General features: G+C 34.1%; 2 protein-coding genes across 2 annotated transcripts in view; one reads left to right on the forward strand and one right to left on the reverse strand.

The window, feature by feature from the left end:
* The window catches only part of LOC144850012 (uncharacterized), a 38,971-nt gene that overhangs the window by 20,473 nt on the left and 746 nt on the right, over nt 1–17,752 (reverse strand). The window lies entirely within an intron of this gene.
* Nucleotides 62–17,476, forward strand: LOC144850002 (uncharacterized). The gene is made up of 32 exons (XM_078707155.1): nt 62–131; nt 979–1,124; nt 1,349–1,417; nt 1,801–3,051; nt 3,266–3,430; nt 3,619–3,758; nt 7,531–7,635; nt 7,785–7,896; nt 8,079–8,191; nt 8,440–8,538; nt 8,630–8,702; nt 9,025–9,122; nt 9,341–9,542; nt 10,017–10,220; nt 10,466–10,764; nt 11,026–11,196; nt 11,393–11,506; nt 11,613–11,924; nt 12,119–12,444; nt 12,548–12,717; nt 12,880–12,959; nt 13,107–13,298; nt 13,503–13,636; nt 13,819–13,903; nt 14,091–14,288; nt 14,409–14,546; nt 14,798–14,940; nt 15,348–15,471; nt 15,634–15,779; nt 15,925–16,045; nt 16,600–16,841; nt 17,180–17,476. Exons 2-32 carry the CDS (start codon nt 992–994, stop codon nt 17,340–17,342), a joined length of 5,922 nt encoding a protein of 1,973 aa, XP_078563281.1. The 5' UTR covers nt 62–131; nt 979–991; the 3' UTR covers nt 17,343–17,476.

Consider the following 17,752-nt stretch of genomic DNA (forward strand, 5'->3'; position numbering starts at 1 on the left):
AATGATTCCTAATACATTATACACAATAACGTGAGCTAAGTGTCAACACAAGAAGCTTCACAGTGCTTAGCAACATACGGTAATATGAAGGCAATGGAGCAGTATAGCTAGTAATATATTCTGTCTAAAAGGTAAGAATACACATATAATATGCATAATAGTTTGTCATTTTAGGTCTCACCTTAAACATTATGTATGATAGTGTCTAACAAGGATTCTCCCAAACGCATGTCCTGTTAATTTTAATGATCTCATATAAGCCTATATATAAATAATACATCGCTGTTATTTATACGTATATTAACCACGTGTAGGCCTACGTCAATATTTTTCTCTATGTTTTACCTATATATTTAGAATAGATAACATTTTCTAAAATGTTATCTTACTGAAAATTTGACAGTTTCAACTAGTTAACGACCTTAAATTTCGTTTGATTAATTTTGCATTCACTGAAATAAGTGTCATTCATTGAATTGAACAATAAAGTGTTAACAGAGAAGAGAGTAAAATAGAGTACAGTACAGGCCCTACTGTATATACAGCATACAGTAGAACTCCTTAAATAGTTACAGTATAACGATAATTAACATAAATTTAATAAGCCTAATTCTAGCTTTCTAGCAACACTATTATCTAAAAATTAGCCTATCTATGAATGAATCTCTATGGATACAGATAGTCACACGCGACAATGACACTGTATTTACAGAATGAGTGACGAAAGAGTAGTATTAAATAACAGATTGACATAATAATCAATGAGACTGAACAATTATTGTTTGAGGTGAATTTAATGAATATGTCTTGTGTTACATACATACTTAAGGCCTACACATAAGACCTCTTATTCAAATGGTAATGCAAATCGTTGTCTTATCATGTAGGCCTAGAACTTATTATGGAATAATAGGAATGCAGATTAAATCTAATCTCAATTAAACCAGTGGAGTAATAATTTCGTTTATGGTTTTTCAGACAATACCGAAACATGGGTACTATTTTAACAAAGAAGAAGGAGGGACCAGTCGCAACGAGGAAGGTTGCTGCAGTGACTGCTTTCAGAACGGCTGGCGCTGCACTAAACAGCAAACGCATAGCAGACAAATTAAAACGTGACAATGGTAAAGTGTACTGTCGTGTTTCAATTCATGTCTATTGATAACAGTAAAGAACATAACATGGAACCATAACAACATGTACAGATTTGTTGAATCTGCAGATAAATTTATAATTAGTAGGCCTACATCCTTTTATGATAATGTACGGGATTTTTTACCAATTTTTTTTTCATATATCACAGTACAGTAGTTCGTACGGTTATTTTTCATTTTCTTTGACTTTTTAGAACAACCAATCAGTTACGAAGAAGAGGATTTGAATTTTCCGCCTATGCCTGATCGTAAACCTATTATTGGTAAGTAATCTTGTTTCTAACTTTTCTATTGGACAGGGGGTTACCCCGGTGAACTGGTTCACAAAATAGCCCCTGTATCAGGGGGATTACCACCTATCTGATAGGACAGTGATTAATTCACTATTGGTAATCCTTGGCCACATTGCCTAAAAGACATAAAATAAAAAATAAAAATAATTGGTTCAATTAAAACACTGATAAATGGAATACATAAATGTGCCACGAGAACAATTAATCAACCAGTAATATGACTATATATAGTGGTATTTGTTTGACTGCTCTAACTCTCATGAGTGAGTAACAAAGTTATTAAAGAAGAAAACAATAATTATTACTATTCGTATAGCTGTATATTAAACATAACTATCAACATTTTTTTTCAGGTAAAAATGCTGCCATAGAAGGACATGCACACTCATCTCATCCCGTTCAGTCTTATAACAAGTTAAATTTCAGTGTAAATGCAGGGCCAGGAGGAGGCGCAGCTCTTCTTCAAATTGCGCGAGTTACAGGAAACGGTACATCGGCGCAAGTTCAGCTAGTACGGTGTGGTTCAAGTGGCAACCACTTCGAAACGAAGTCATTGTTCAAGACCGGAGAACACTCAGTCTATCACTATGATGTCATCTATACCAATAGTGCTGGTGCTCTATGTCCGATGGCAATATATGGAACGTCACATACAAATCTTTTATCAAATCTTCCCCAGTATGGAAATTGTGAATGCGGAGCTCTGTTACAAGGTAGCAAGAAAGGAGTCTTCAATACCGAAATTAAAGTCAGTGATCTGCCGAACTTTTTTTCAATTCTAGCGCTTTGTAGTGGCCCACCAATTAAAGGGAAAACCTCATGCAATGCTTACCTAATACAGTCAGATCCATTTTCATCTGTTGTGTTTCTACCTGACAAAAACGATATTTGGAAATTTACAAAAGACGAAAATGATTTCTTGAAAATTAATGGTCCGCAAAACAGTTCGATACTTTTGTTCTTTAATTCACCAGAAGATTTAAAGAGTAAAGTACACGTGACAGGACAGAAATCGTTAATAAATCACACACAGAGTTTTGTCGGTTCTGAAGAGACATCTCTTCTGAGTGATTTGAAGAAATTACCAAATGGAAGTATGTTTGTTCTATGTTCACATGGTATTGGGGAAGATGATGACACCACATCTGCTCTGTACATTGTCAGCATAAATAAAAGTAATATCGATTGTACATTTGTCCAGGGTATGAGTGGACATTTGTCATCTGGAAATGCATGGACAATCTACACTAAAAATGATAAACTTGTAGCTGTTGGACCAACCGGCCCCTGTCGCTATACAGTCTTATCAAACATCGCCTCACCCTTTCAAGTAGACGAGAGCCAATTGGCAAATTGTTTGCTGACGGGTGAGGCACAACCAATACGAACTGGTTTAGTAATTCATGGAGATAAGGTAATGGGCTGGATTACAAAAGCTTGTAAAATTAAACTGTTGCTGAATGGGAAACTTCTTGAAATTATACCAATGAGAAAGCTTCTAAAACAACCAGACGGTCGTTTTGGATTTTGTCGAGTGTTATCAGAAGAAGATAAGAAACCAGGACTGAAGTTTATACAAGCTTTTGCATTTGTGAAAGATATAAGTAAGGATAAACAATCTTAATAATGTCATGTATTATTCTTAATCTAGCAAAATATATTTTCTTTGAAGAGGCTCAAATGTGTGATTAAATAATTAGATAGATTTTTTTTTCTCCAGCTATTTCTAATAAAAAATATGTGGCCATTTATAATTTTTAAGTATGACGTGGTTTTTGGAAGAAAATTGATTATATTTCTTTTGTAAACAAAATGTAGATGATTTTGAAAAACTGAAAGAATTCCAAGGATCACCGCATACCATGACCATACAACCAAAGGGTGTACATGTGGCGATAAATCTTGGTGGACCAGCTTATGAATCACTCTCAGGAATCGTATTTGCCGACACACAAACACTGTTTAAGATGCACGAAAAACATGGTAAGTATATTACATTACATGATGGTTGATATATAATTTTTATTCCATATTGCTGTTGTTGTTTTATCCGCCTAGACACCAGATACAATGTATGCGATTTACAGAAGAATAGTGTGTTTATATATATATATATATACATTCACTTAATACTGCACTAATATTGTTAATTATTCGATCTTATCTAATAGGTCTACAAGGTGTTAGGAAGTTTGTTGATATTGTACCAGGACACAGACTGACTGCTGTCATTGGAAACACTCATGATGGATTCATCGGAGGTACTAGTAATGGCACACATCCTTCATTTCTTGATGAAATGGAATTTGAGGTTAGTAGTGAATGAGGGATGCAGTAGACAATCGGAAAACTCCGGCGTATCCCCTCAAATATGTTTAAATGTTACATAAACTATTTTACATGTTGTTACCGAATAATTAGATTATGACTACAATCCCATATCAAACACACCCATACCACTTTTTCTTGTTTATCATTTGTTCATCGGGTCTACCAAAACCTATAGGCTAGTCAATCTAGCATTTTGAGTGAAACAAATTGCAAACAGAGATTTTTTTTTTTTAAATGGTTACATATGATAAGGTGATTATTTTTTTAGCATCACACCTCTGACACTCATCCCGAAGGTATGCAAATTAGCTTAAATATGCAAATTAAGGTGAAATTACAGGGTTACCATATCTTCAAAACTACTAATCGTAGAGAGTTCGTTTTTGCACAGTCTGGTTCAGAATATATATATTTATATTTGCTCTAATAAGACATTTTACAAAAAAATGACCGGAAGTACCAGATTTTGACCCTTGACCCCATTTCTCAATATTTACATAAATATGTGATTAAAATGTCTGTAGAGACTTTTTTTTGGACTCAATGACTTGGATATTGTTTTTCAATACCCACCATAGAACTGTATTATAATTCCCAAAATCACACCTTCGTCACGCACCTCGAAAGTATGCAAATTAGTAGTACAAGTAATATTAAATATGCAAATTAGGGAGTGAAATTACAGCGTTGCCATATCTCGAAAACCGCTAATGCTAGAGTGTTGATTTTTTCACTAAAATATTTAAAATATGTATATTTATATTTGCTCCAATGAAACATTTTACAAAAAATTGACCGGAAGTATGACATTTGACCCTCGACCCCATTTCTCAATATTGCATATATAATGAAACTAAAATGTCTGTAGAGACTTTGTTTTGCCCTCAAATGACTCAGATACAGGTTTATAATAGCCAACATAGAACTGTTTAGTAAATCTCAAAATCACACCTGTATCACTCACCTCCAAAGTATGCAAATTATTAGTAAAAGTTAAATAAAATATGCAAATTAGGGGGTGAAATTACAGGTTCCTATATATCGAAAACTACTACGGCTAGAGAGTTGATTTTTTCAATAACTTGTTCAAAATGTACATATTTATAATCGCTCTAATAAAACATTTTACGAAAAAATGACCGGAAATACAACAATTGACCCTTGACCCTATTTATCAATGTTTGCATACATAATGCGACTAAAATGTCTGTAGATAATTTTTTTTTACTCAAATGACTCGGATACAGTTTTCCTATCGTCAGCATAGGACCGCTTTATAATTCCCAAAATCAAAATTTTGTCACACACCTTGAAAGTATGCAAATTATTAGTACAAGTTACATGAAATATGCAAATTCGGGGTGAAATTACAGTCTTCCCATATCTCGAAAACCATTAATGCTAGAGAGTTGATTCAGAATGTACATATTTATATTCTCTCTAATGCGTGGTTCCCACTGGCGACGCAACACAAGGACGTAACGCAACGCAAGTGAATTGACCAATCACAAGCGATGGCTTATTCGCTTTTGATGGCTAACTGTCTATAAAACTTCGCTTGTCATTGGTTAAAACGCTTGCGTTGCGTTTACGTCCTTGCGTTACGTTCTAGTGGGAACCAAGCTTTATGAAACATTTTACGCAAAAATTGTCGGAATTATGACATTTGACCCTCAAATCTATTTCTCAATATTTTCATATAATGCAACTAAAATGTCTGTACAGACTTTGTTTTGGCCTCAAATGACCCAGATACAGGTTTTCTACAGCCAGCATAGAACTGTTTAGTAATTCTCAAAATCACACCTCTGTTACTTCGCTTGAAAGTATGCAAATTAGTAGTACAAGAAAGTTGCCATATCTCTATCGGTCATTAGCGTTTTCGACATACATAAGGCAATTCACTGTAATTTGCGTATTTCATATAGCTTGTACTACTAATTTGCATACTTTCGGGGTGCTTGACTTATACTGGCTATATAAAACCTGTATCTGAGTCATTTGAGGCCAAAACAAAGTCTGTACATACATTTTAGTTGCATTATATGCAAATATTGAGAAATAATAATAATAATATTAATATCCTGGTTTTATATAGCGCCTAATGTTGTGAAACCTCTTAGCGCTGTATATAAACTAATACGAAAAAAGGGAATTCCAACCATGCCAAAAAAACCCAAACCGAAGTAAAGAGATACGCCTTCGTCGCTAACCAGGGATCGGTCTAATTGAACCCCGGTCAGCACCAGTTGTGTCGAGGGTCAAATGTCATACTTCCGGTCAATTTTTTGTAAAATGTTTTATGGAGCAAATAGAAATATGTACAAATATGTACGGCTGTGAAAAAATCAACTCTCTAGCATTAATCGTTTTTGAGATATGGGAAGACTGTAATTTATTTATTTATTTATTCACCCCCTTATTTGCATATTTCATGTAATTTGTACTACTAATAATAATAATATAATTTTGAGGTGCATGACGAAGGCGTGATTTTGGGAATTACAAAGCGGTCCTATGCTGACTATAGGAAACATGTATCAGAGTTATTTGAGTCCAAAACAAAGTCTCTACAGACATTTTAGTCGCATTATGTATGCAAACATTGATAAATGGGGTCGAGGGTCAATTGTTGTATTTCCGGTCATTTTTTCGTAAAATGTTTTATTAGAGCGAATATAAATATGGACATTTTGAACAAGTTATTGAAAAAATCAACTCTCTAGCCTTAGTAGTTTTCGATATATAGGAACCTGTAATTTCACCCCCTAATTTGCATATTTTATGTAACTTGTACTAATAATTTGCATACTTTGGAGGTGAGTGATACAGGTGTGATTTTGAGATTTACTAAACAGTTCTATGTTGGCTATTATAAACCTATATCTGAGTCATTTGAGGGCAAAACAAAGTCTCTACAGACATTTTAGTTTCATTATATATGCAATATTGAGAAATGGGGTCGAGGGTCAAATGTCATACTTCCGGTCAATTTTTTGTAAAATGTTTCATTGGAGCAAATAGAAATATGTACATTCTGAATACGGCTGTGAAAAAATCAACTCTCTAGCATTAGTGGTTTTCGAGATATAGGACAACTGTAATTTTTTTCCCTTATTTGCATATTTTATTTAAATTCTGCTACTAATTTGCATACTTTCGAGGTGTGTGACAAAGGTGTAATTTTGGGAATTACAAAGTAGTCCTATGCTGGCTATTAGGAACCTATGTCTGGGTCATTTGAGGGCAAAATAAAGTCTCTACAGACATTTTAGTCACATTGTATATGCAAACATTGAGAAATGGGGTCGAAGGTCAAATGTTGTACTTCCGGTCATTTTATCGTAAAATGTTGCATTAGAGTAAATATAAATATATACATTTTGAATAAATCAGTGAAAAAATCAACTCTCTCGGACTAGTAGTTTTTGAGATATGGTTACCCTGTAATTTCACTCTAATTTGCATATTTAAGCTAATTTGCATACCTTCGGGATGAGTGACAGAGGTGTGATGCTCAAATTTTCATCTCCTCATCATATATGACCATTTAAAAAAAAAAAATCTCTGTTTGCAATTTGTTTCACTTTGAGCTGTTTTTTTTGCTAGATTGACTAGCCTACTAGGTCACATCCACTGACTGTTCTCCTGATGAAACAATGTTCTAAATGAATCGATCAAAGAACAAACTATATTTATTTACTAACTTTTTGGATAATGTTTTTAAGATGTTTTGGGTTTTTTCTCCATAGTTTGACGTGCCAAATGGAACATATAACGTGAGGTTGTATGGCGTCAGTAAAAACTTAACATTCATCGATGAGCTGATTATTCAAAAAGAAAACGTAGCAGCTCAGGTGCGTATAATGCCACAATGGTAGGCCTATACCGTATTCCGATTAAAACTGTACCAACTATTGAAAATGCACTCAGTTGAGTAATATCAACTGAAAATGAAAAAAACAAATCTGCCTAACAAGTTCTTCATTGATTACATTTTGTACAGGTAACGGAAACAACGGAGAAATTACGTGAAAAGGTACCAGGACTGTCACTAAAGTTTACAGATATTGATACAAAAGTCGACAACAAAAAGTTGAAAATGTTGTTTGGAGCGGGTAAGGCAGATACAGTTTAGCAAAACAAAGAAAAGTACACATTTAATAAACATAGTAAAAAGAATCCTCAATGAATAATGAATATTCATTAATTCATGGTTTGAATTGATATAATAAGTTAAAATGAACACTAGTTTAAAAGTTACAAAAGATTTTATTAATGTATTTTTAATTTTATCAAGTTAACAATGGACCTGGTGCAAGATTGTCGGCTCTGGTTGTTACAGATAAAACGTATGTAGAACCGAAACCTTCAGAAGATGAGTTAGCTGAAGAGGTCAAGAGCAAACTTGAGGTATGGGTTTTTACACATTTAATGTTACTAAAAACTATAAGCAAATGGTATACTCACTTGACAAAACTCTACTTTCAACATGCATTACTGGCAAAATACCATGGCATTTAATTTATAAATTAACCTTTTCCAGAGTGTCATTATATAAACTATGCCGCTATTAAATTAACAGATAAAGTCTTAACTTAATTTCTTTCCATTTTAATGGCCGATGCTTATAACAAACTATTCCTTTTGATTATTCTCAGTTAGCAGATAATTTGGTGCCTCTAAATCGTACACTGTCAAAGAAAGAGATAAAAATCGCCGGGTGGTCATCAAATCTATTGGAAAATGCATCTGGTGAGGTAAGTTTGTACTCTAGTATTGGTTATAACAATGATCATGCACCGTTTCCTATGCTTTAATAAACGTTCCTCTTCATTTTATCCTGGACAGGCAGCCGATATGTCTAGCTGGAATTATGCTGGCGACTGGGTCATTCATAGTGGAGGCGACAATACCGAAACTAGTAAGTACTAGTCTCGAAGTTTGGTCTTCAAGTATGCGAATAAAACTACCACAATCTAAAAGTTGATTATTCATCAACATGCAATAGACTACAGGATGTGGTTGAACCAAGACAAGTTAACTGTAGCCTACATTTAGCCAAAACAAATAAATATACAAGACTACAGTATAGGCCTATGCCTACTAAAAATAGAAACAAAAATGCCCGAATATGCCCTTTCTTTTACTATTGGGTCAATCTCTTTTTAATTGTTGTACAGTTTTAAAAAGTTGTTAATAACATACATAATTTAACTATATCAATTCTTCGTGTTATCTTGTAGAGTTCGTTTCTTCGCATATGAACTGCGTAAAAAATCAAGAAATCAATCTTCTGTCTCACTTTTCGGCAGAACATTTGGACTCATGTCCGGAAATTCAGGTATGTTAGGCCTAATTATGTTGATTAACATTTCTAATGTACACTCAACGTTGTCTTGTTTTTTTTTAAATTTCAGAAATTTCACAGTAAGGCAGACATCAATGTCAATGTGAACATACAGTACAACTAAAATGCTCACATTATTACTACTACTGTCATTCCACTTTTCGTTCCATTTATATGTTTACTTTTTTATCAATTTGTTTACTTTTCGATAGGCCTCAGAATCGTTTCGTGCCGGAACATGTGGCGGAGGCTACTATTCGCTAACCATTACACTTATGAATGCTGATGGTGATACTATTGCGAGCAAAACAACAAATGAACAGGGAAGCATAACGCATTCAGAATGGATTCGTGAGAGTTTTACCTTCAAAGATTATGGAAAGGGTCTTCGGCTTATCTCCTTTCAAACTACTGGTATGTTTTGCATTTTGATTCTACGTACGTTTGTTTTTGTTTTTCACCTCAGACCTCATCTACATTCTTTTCGTGGCTTTTTTTTAGTCATCCTTTCATATTATGTACATATGTTTGTTATTGTTTATCTGAAAACGGAAACATATGGCCATAACATATTCTCTCCATCTCTCATGGTCTCTTGCCATTTCTCTTTCCCATCACATTGGATCTGCCTCTCTTTTTCACCCGATTGCCATTCAGTTCAGTCCTACTGTTGTCGTCCGCTAGTGTTGTTGAGTACAATTCCATCTCATCAAAATCATTTACTGTCATAGAAACAAATTTGCCTTTATAATTGGTGCCGTTATCAACTGATGAGGAATCATAAAGTCATCGCTAGCGTTTATGACTTAAAATGTTTCGATTCTTAAAGACACCGTAGGAGATTTAAGACTGCTAACTTATTTTGATTGATTTATATTGAAATCATAGGTAGAGATGATAAATATTGGGCGGGACATTTTGGTGTTATGATATCAACCGCTTGTTTACGTGTTAAGAGCGAGACGACGGCTGCTGCCGGTGACGTTTACGAAGACATTATAGGTGGTGAGAATGACAAAAGTATTGACCAAGTTGTCAGAGGGTTACTAGAAGAACATGGCGAATCTTTGATGGAAATTCAACAGGATGAAGGTATGTACTACCTGTATTAATAGTATTATAGTATCATCGATGTATGGCATGACATGAGTTTCCAAAATTTCAAGTATCTTCCACACAATCTCCCCACACCAACACAGCATTTCTCAAATGTGTAGCCTAACTTTCAATCTTTTTTTTCAAAGTAATACATGTCGATATGTATGGCCTTTGACATAATAAATATGTCAAATGTATGAATAATGTTTATTTATTATTACTATTATTTATTTATCTAGAGGAAGATGCTACAGTAGATTTCAACAAACCGATATCAAACAGAGCCAACGACTCGCTTCCCGTTACAAAGCCCATCGAACGTAGAACGAAGAAAAAAAGGCGCGAGGTTCGCGTGTTTGTGTCAAGTACGTTTAAGGATTTCCAGGAAGAACGAGAAGTTCTTATTAAGAAGGCTTTTCGAGAGTTAAATCGTACATGTACAGAGAGAGGGATATGTTTCACGTACGTAGATCTCAGATGGGGAATCACGCAAGAACAGTCAAAAGATGGTCAAACCATTTCTATCTGTTTACGCGAAGTAAGTTAACAATCGGTTGTACGATCGTACTCAAATTTTAAATTATGGATATACATATGACTAAAAACGCTTTTCCATTTTAAATAGGCCTAAGCATCGATCCTTTCAAACATTTATGTCATATCATTTCTCCTTATATGTCGTTTATCCGACTGAGCATCAATACGTACTGCCCTGACCATCATTTCATTTCATTCAAGAAATTCTTCAATTTAGATACAAAAGAAAATGAAAAAATAAGTATTTTCTTGTTTTTTATAGATTGATAAGTGCCGTCCATACTTTATCTGTCTACTTGGTGAGAGATACGGCTGGTCCCAGAGAGAAGCAATACCTGATAAACTTCTTAACAAAACTTACAATGTCGCCATTGAAAGTTACAGTCGTTTCGACTGGATTGATAACTTTAGATTTGATACAAGTGTTACGAGAGTAAGTTTAATTACAAAAATTATATACTATACTGTATACCTGATTTTATTTTTTTATCTGAATTATTCCTTCAAAAGTTATTTTCTCCTTATACTTATATTGAACATACTAAATACAACCTTTGTAGAGTTTGAATTTAGATCAATATATATTGTATAACATAAAACGCAGATAATGGTTCTAATTTCTCTCCTAGTTAGAAGCACTATATGGCGCTCTTCGAAATAAAGAATCTTCAAAAAATCGGTCTTTCTTTTATATAAGAGAGCAACAGTTAGGCGAAGAAGATATGGAAGTAATGAAACAAATTGTAAGTACAGTATGGAATCTTAATATCAGCCAACATGTTTTTTTTTAGATTTTAAATTTCAAAGAAATACCAATACATATAAAGAATATATCGCATTTGTTTTTAGCAAGATGAAATGGAAGCTAAAGCTAAAGAAGAAAAAGAAAAGGAGGAAAAGGAAAAACAAGAAAAAGAAAAGGAGGAAAAGGAAAAACAAGAAAAAGAAATGGTGGAGACTAAAAAGGAAGAACCAGATATCAAAAAAGAAAATAATGCTACTTCTAAAACAGATGTTAAAAAATCCGATAGCAAGAAAAACGCACTAGAATCTTTGTGGCATTACAATCAACAAAGGGAATTTAGAAAAGTTGTAGAAGAGTCTGGAATGAACGTAAGAAAATATAAAGGAGCTGATGAAGCACACGCAAAGATCCTTGAGGTAATGTACAGTACGATGCAAATAATATCAGAAGTAGCTTTGGGCTTTTTGTAACTATAAATGAGTAAAATGATTTTAAATATATTTTGTATAAATTCGCATTCAAATAATCATACATTCCAAAACTACTGTACTTGCAATCTTTAAAAACGATGTTCATCAATTAATGCATTGATATATTCATCCCTTTAAAGGATCTCACAAAATGCGTAGATGAGGATTTTCCACCGGGTACAGAACTGACAGGCCTCCAACGGGAGAAAGAAGCACACGTGGCATTTGCCGAAGTTCGCTGTCGAATCTATATTGGCAGAGAAGACTACTTCAAGGCAATTGACGATCACGTTGCTAAAGATACGGATGTTCCGTTTGTTGTACTCGGGCGATCTGGTTCTGGCAAGTCGGCATTGATTGCTAACTGGTGCACAAGATACGAGGAAAAGAACCCTAGTCATTTCGTCTTCATGCATTTTATTGGTAGCTCAGCTGAGAGTGCTTCACACTTAAATCTTTTGCGAAGGTACGTATTGGATTGGAAATGTCTACCTTTTCCAAATAATAAAAAAATGAAAATAATATTTTGCACTTTTGTACAAATCTAAACTGATTTTTGCTTACAACAGATTGTATGAAGAAATGAAGCAGTTCTTTAACTTCCCGCAAGCTGTACCTTCATCTGATCGTAACCTTGTCCTAGATCTGCCATCATGGCTCAAACAGGCAGGAAATAGCGGAAAAGTTACAATCGTACTTGATGCTTTGAATCAGCTAGACACAGGAGCTGGAGCTACGGGTAAGTTTTGTGAAGTATTGAGCAAGCTACAATAGTCAAAATGGCTAATCGGCATGAGGAAGAGAATACGCTGCTCCAACTGCTTGTTAGTGAAACTCTTACTTAAAACAGTAGTACCACCATACAACACGGTAACGTGTAACTTCCTTTTTTGTTTTAAAGGCGACGAACAAGAATTAAAATGGCTTCCAAAATCACTTCCAAGTGGTGTCAAAATGGTACTGTCAACACTTCCTGGAAAGGTATGTTTCAACCAAAGTTCGATATTATTTATCTGGTTTTTAGAAGGTTATAACTGCGGATCATCTGACATAATTAACTATTGCGATTATTTAGCCAAGGTTTGTTGAACTAGTTGATTGATCAAACTAAAATACAATTCTTTTCAGGCCTACGATGCGGTTGCAGCAAACAACTGGCCAACATTTGAGATTTTTCCATTACAACCAAATGAGAAGAAGCAGATAATAACAGAGTATATGACATTATACGCGAAGACACTCAGTGAAGAACAGATGAATATGATACTAGATGCAGACCAGACCAGCAACCCATTGTACTTAAAGTCACTCATGGATGAGGTAAATTACCGCATTTCCGTAGAATTGTTTTCCGTCTGGTGGTGGATTGGGCAGTACACCGAGAGACGAAGATCCCTACTTTTTTTCGTAGAGTGTACATTAACTCTATTGAACACAATGGTTTATATTTTTAATCCGCTCTGGTTAAATGTTGTATTCACTGTCTATATAAATTATTAATAACTTCAATTTTCCGCTTTTTAGATTCGCATGTACGGAAGTTTTTATCAACTAACAAATGCAATCAAAACTTATCTTCTCGCGGATAATCCAGGAGAACTCTTTGTTAAAATCCTTGAACGTTTGGAAAACGATTTCGAGGTTGGTTCATTTGAAAGGTACAGTATATTTTTGGCAATTCTAATAGCTTTACATTAAATTATTACATACTGTCAGTGTATCTTAGTACTGTGGTATCACTATTAGCATAGCACTATGTTACATTGTTGTGTGATAAATACATTGTTCTCAACATTAATAACAATGTCGTCCTATTTTCTTGGTGCCATTTACTGTACAGACCTGGACTTGTACGAGACACTACAACTGCAATTTGGTGTTCCAACAAGGGAATGACAGAAGCTGAATTAACAGAATATCTACAAGTAAGTTTTCTAAATATAATGCCTTCAAATATACAATTATATAATAACAGTGGAGAAGCAACAGTACATAACGTAGGTCTACACATAAATAGACCAAATGCATTGCAATTATGCCATAGCTTGCTTACAAACAGTATATTAATATATTGATGATTAACCAGGCTATTACAATGTACTTTTATTTAAGGTAACATCAAGAGTATGGTCGCCCTTTTACCTATCTCTTGAAGAGAATGTAATTAATCGAAATGGAGTTCTTAACTTCTTCCACGACCATCTTAGACAAGCCGTTGAGAGGAAGTACCTGAACATACCCGAACTTAAGACGGAGTGTTACCTTAACCTGGCGGATTTCTTTAATAAAAAGGACATCGATAATCGCTATGTAAGTTTAAATGTTTGGCCATTTTCAATTGTTAAAATTATAAAATGAATGCAATGGTATGGAAAATGTCAATTTACAGTACGTTATACTAATTTGGACATATTTCTTTTCGTGTTTCAGACAGAAGAAGTTCCGTTCTTATTCTCACAAGCTGGTGATCTGAGGCGTCTACGTGCCACTATTCTAAACATTGCAGTCTTTCAAAGAATGATGGCAACGGAAGAGGGCAAATTTGAACTCATCAAAGCTTGGCAACTAGTAAGAATAAATTATTGTTATCTTATGAGCTGGTTTCAATGTTACTATAATAATATGTTTAGTTTACTATCATATCATGTAGCTATGTAAATACTAACGACTACTAGACCACTCATTGTATTTTCCAAACCTCCACATTACATTATGTAATTCAAACTCATTGAGTACATACTAAAACATTAGAAATTATTAAGTAAAATACAAAACATAGCAATAATATTGTTACTGTATATTTATGTATATTATTTTAGCTCGGTGGTTACGAACAAGTTGAACAAGCGTATCTCGATACATTGGCAAAAGTGGAAACGTGGGAGCGTACAAGAGATAAAGCTGGTCTAATTAGATCGATGGCAGGATTCTTTATGCAGTTGGGTCTTCAAAAAGGGGCAAGGTTAGAATGAAATTTTAGTGGCTATTTTGAATACATAAGGACAATGTCAATTAGTCTTACATTCATCTGAATGGTGGATGAAACTTAGCCAGGACTGTTTGAAGCACATTGATCAAGCTCAGTGTCCACCTTCAGCAGAGGAAAGGCATGAGCCAGTACGTCTGAGGCAGATATTAGATACAGGAGCTGTCATAAGAGTCAGCAGTGCTGATTCCAAATCCCTGACGTAACCCCAGTTCAATATATAAAGCACCCAATATTCCCAGACCCAACGTTGCTTAACTTCGGTGATCTGACGAGAACCGGTGTTTCAACGTGAACTATAATCTGTTTGTGCTATTCCATTATTAAATACCAATTCATTAAATAACTAAAATAATCATATAGCTATATACATTCTTTCTAAGATCACTGTATGAGCGGCTACTGGAGGCTTTGGAAACAAAATACAAGGAAGATTATTCAACAATTGTATACCATCATAAACATTACACGTACAAACGACAATGTGTCCATCCAGAGGTGCTGGAGGTAAGCGCTGCTGCACTGCAAAGTTTGATTGATATTTCTAAAATTTATTTCGTTTCCCAACTATTGTAAAAATACAACATTTATAATATAGATAGATATGTAAACTACTACGAAATAGTTAGGAACAATGTTTACAGTGTATAATAATGTGTTCGTTGACAGGTGATAATACAGCTAGGCTTGGTTTGTCGAAATCTCGGGGAACTCGATGATGCTATGAAAAACCTACATGACGTCATCAGTCGTATGAACAAGATTCGCACACCAGCGCAGAAACTCCAATTTGTGAAAGCTCTTCTTGGAATGGGGTAAATACAATATCAAGGTTCATGTTCTTAAATTATCTGAATCTTTGTTATCATCCGTTACAAACTTCTTCAACATTTAGTAGCAACCTAATTAATATTCACAAAATAAAGAGTTTGATATACGATTTTCTTATGCTTGTTAAAGGTCTGTACTTCGACTTCAAGAGAAAGCAGAAGAAGCAAAGAAATATTTAAAACGCGCTCAGGAGATAGCAACCGATATTCTAGGAAAGAACCACCACTATGTTGCCGCAATAGTTGGACAGGTAAATGTAATGCTTCCATTTGTATAGCGCCATTCGAAAGAATCATTGCTCATGACAATGTGGACTCAAATAATACACTTTTCAACTACATGCTTCTCCCCTGCCAACCATGGCGCTCTCTCGTCTATCGTCTGTCCACGACAGTAAAGAAAGTTAACGGAATAAAATAAATAATAAACATCTTTTAAATTTTAATAGTTAAAATAACTAATAGAAACCAACGTCACTGATGTTTCAGTTTATCACATTTTTTTATTTATATTATTTGTAGTTATATATTTATAGTTATCGTAACATAAAGCTTTACATTTATCTTCCTTTTCTTTATTTTAAATACGTTAAATTAATTATTTCAACATATGGCATATTTCTTAATTATACTATTTCTTAAGTTGGTGTTAAGCTTTGATTAGTTTCTTTTAACTAAATCTTATCACCTTTTGTCAATGATATGTTTATGTTGTTTTTTTGTTGGCAATAAATCAGTTATAAATTTTAAAAAAATAACTTTAGGAGACGAAACCCAATTTAAACTTTCGATCTGTATTTCTCAGATTGGAGAGCTTTCGTATGGACAAGGTCGTCTTGACGACGGGTTGATCCACCATCTTTGGGATATGCAGCTAACCCAAAATGAAGTAGGGTTGAGTCACCCACGTGTGGGAGCCATCTTGAATAACATCGCTCTGGTTTACGATGACAAGAATGACAAACTAGCTGGAGATTTATTCAAAGGAGTGTTGAATATCATGGTACAGGCTTATGGACAGAACCACGTTGACGTTGCAGTTGTCAGGTACGTTTGAACTGTTTTAACACTTTTAAATTACTGGAATTTTTTCTCTTTCAATATCCTCTGATATCCGATTTGTAATATGCATTTATTTATCTGTGTGATTTGACTGGTATACAACTACTTAAAACAAGAGTTGAGACTTTACAACAATAGGTTTAAAAACAGCATTGGAACTAGCTTACTTTCTTCATTTGCTAGAATTATTCTATATTTATTTTAATACGTAATGTATTTATCTATTCTATTTGAATGATATAAACATATTCAACAACAAAAATGTTAAAATGAAACATCTAGAATGAGTAAATTGATAATTTCTACTGTATACTCTTTTTCAGATATAATTTAGGAGCGTTCCTATTTGCAAATAATCTCTTTCAAAGAGCTCGCTACCAGTTCAACGAAGCATTGCGAATATTCCAACTCTTCCTCAGTGATGATCACCCGGACACAAAATCGACAACAGAAGCATTAGAAAAACTTAAGGCGTTCGTAAATTGAACGAATCAAGTATAGAATGGCTTATACTGTAGATATTTATTAATTAACTATAAATTGAGTTGGCAGCATGCGATAAATTGTAAAACTGATATATAGCTTTACTACATTTTAACTAAATCTACAAATGATTTTAAGAGAACAAAATACATTAGTGCTGACAATTATACAATACATTTATCTGTTATTATTGTCATAAGGGGGGGGGGGGGAGCAGAAACATCCGTATTTGCCTAATTGACCACAAATATTATTAATTTAAATCATTTTATTACAATATATGGACATGATGATGTCATATCACTACCATATTTGGGTACTACCAGAGCTTAAGACCAGTTACTAGTGTATCGATCACATTTAAAAAACACGGTTTCTGTAATCGACTAAGATTCTGAGTTAATCATTAAAAT

Source organism: Antedon bifida, chromosome 8 (assembly GCF_963402885.1).
Source record: "Antedon bifida chromosome 8, ecAntBifi1.1, whole genome shotgun sequence".
NCBI lineage: Eukaryota > Metazoa > Echinodermata > Crinoidea > Comatulida > Antedonidae > Antedon > Antedon bifida.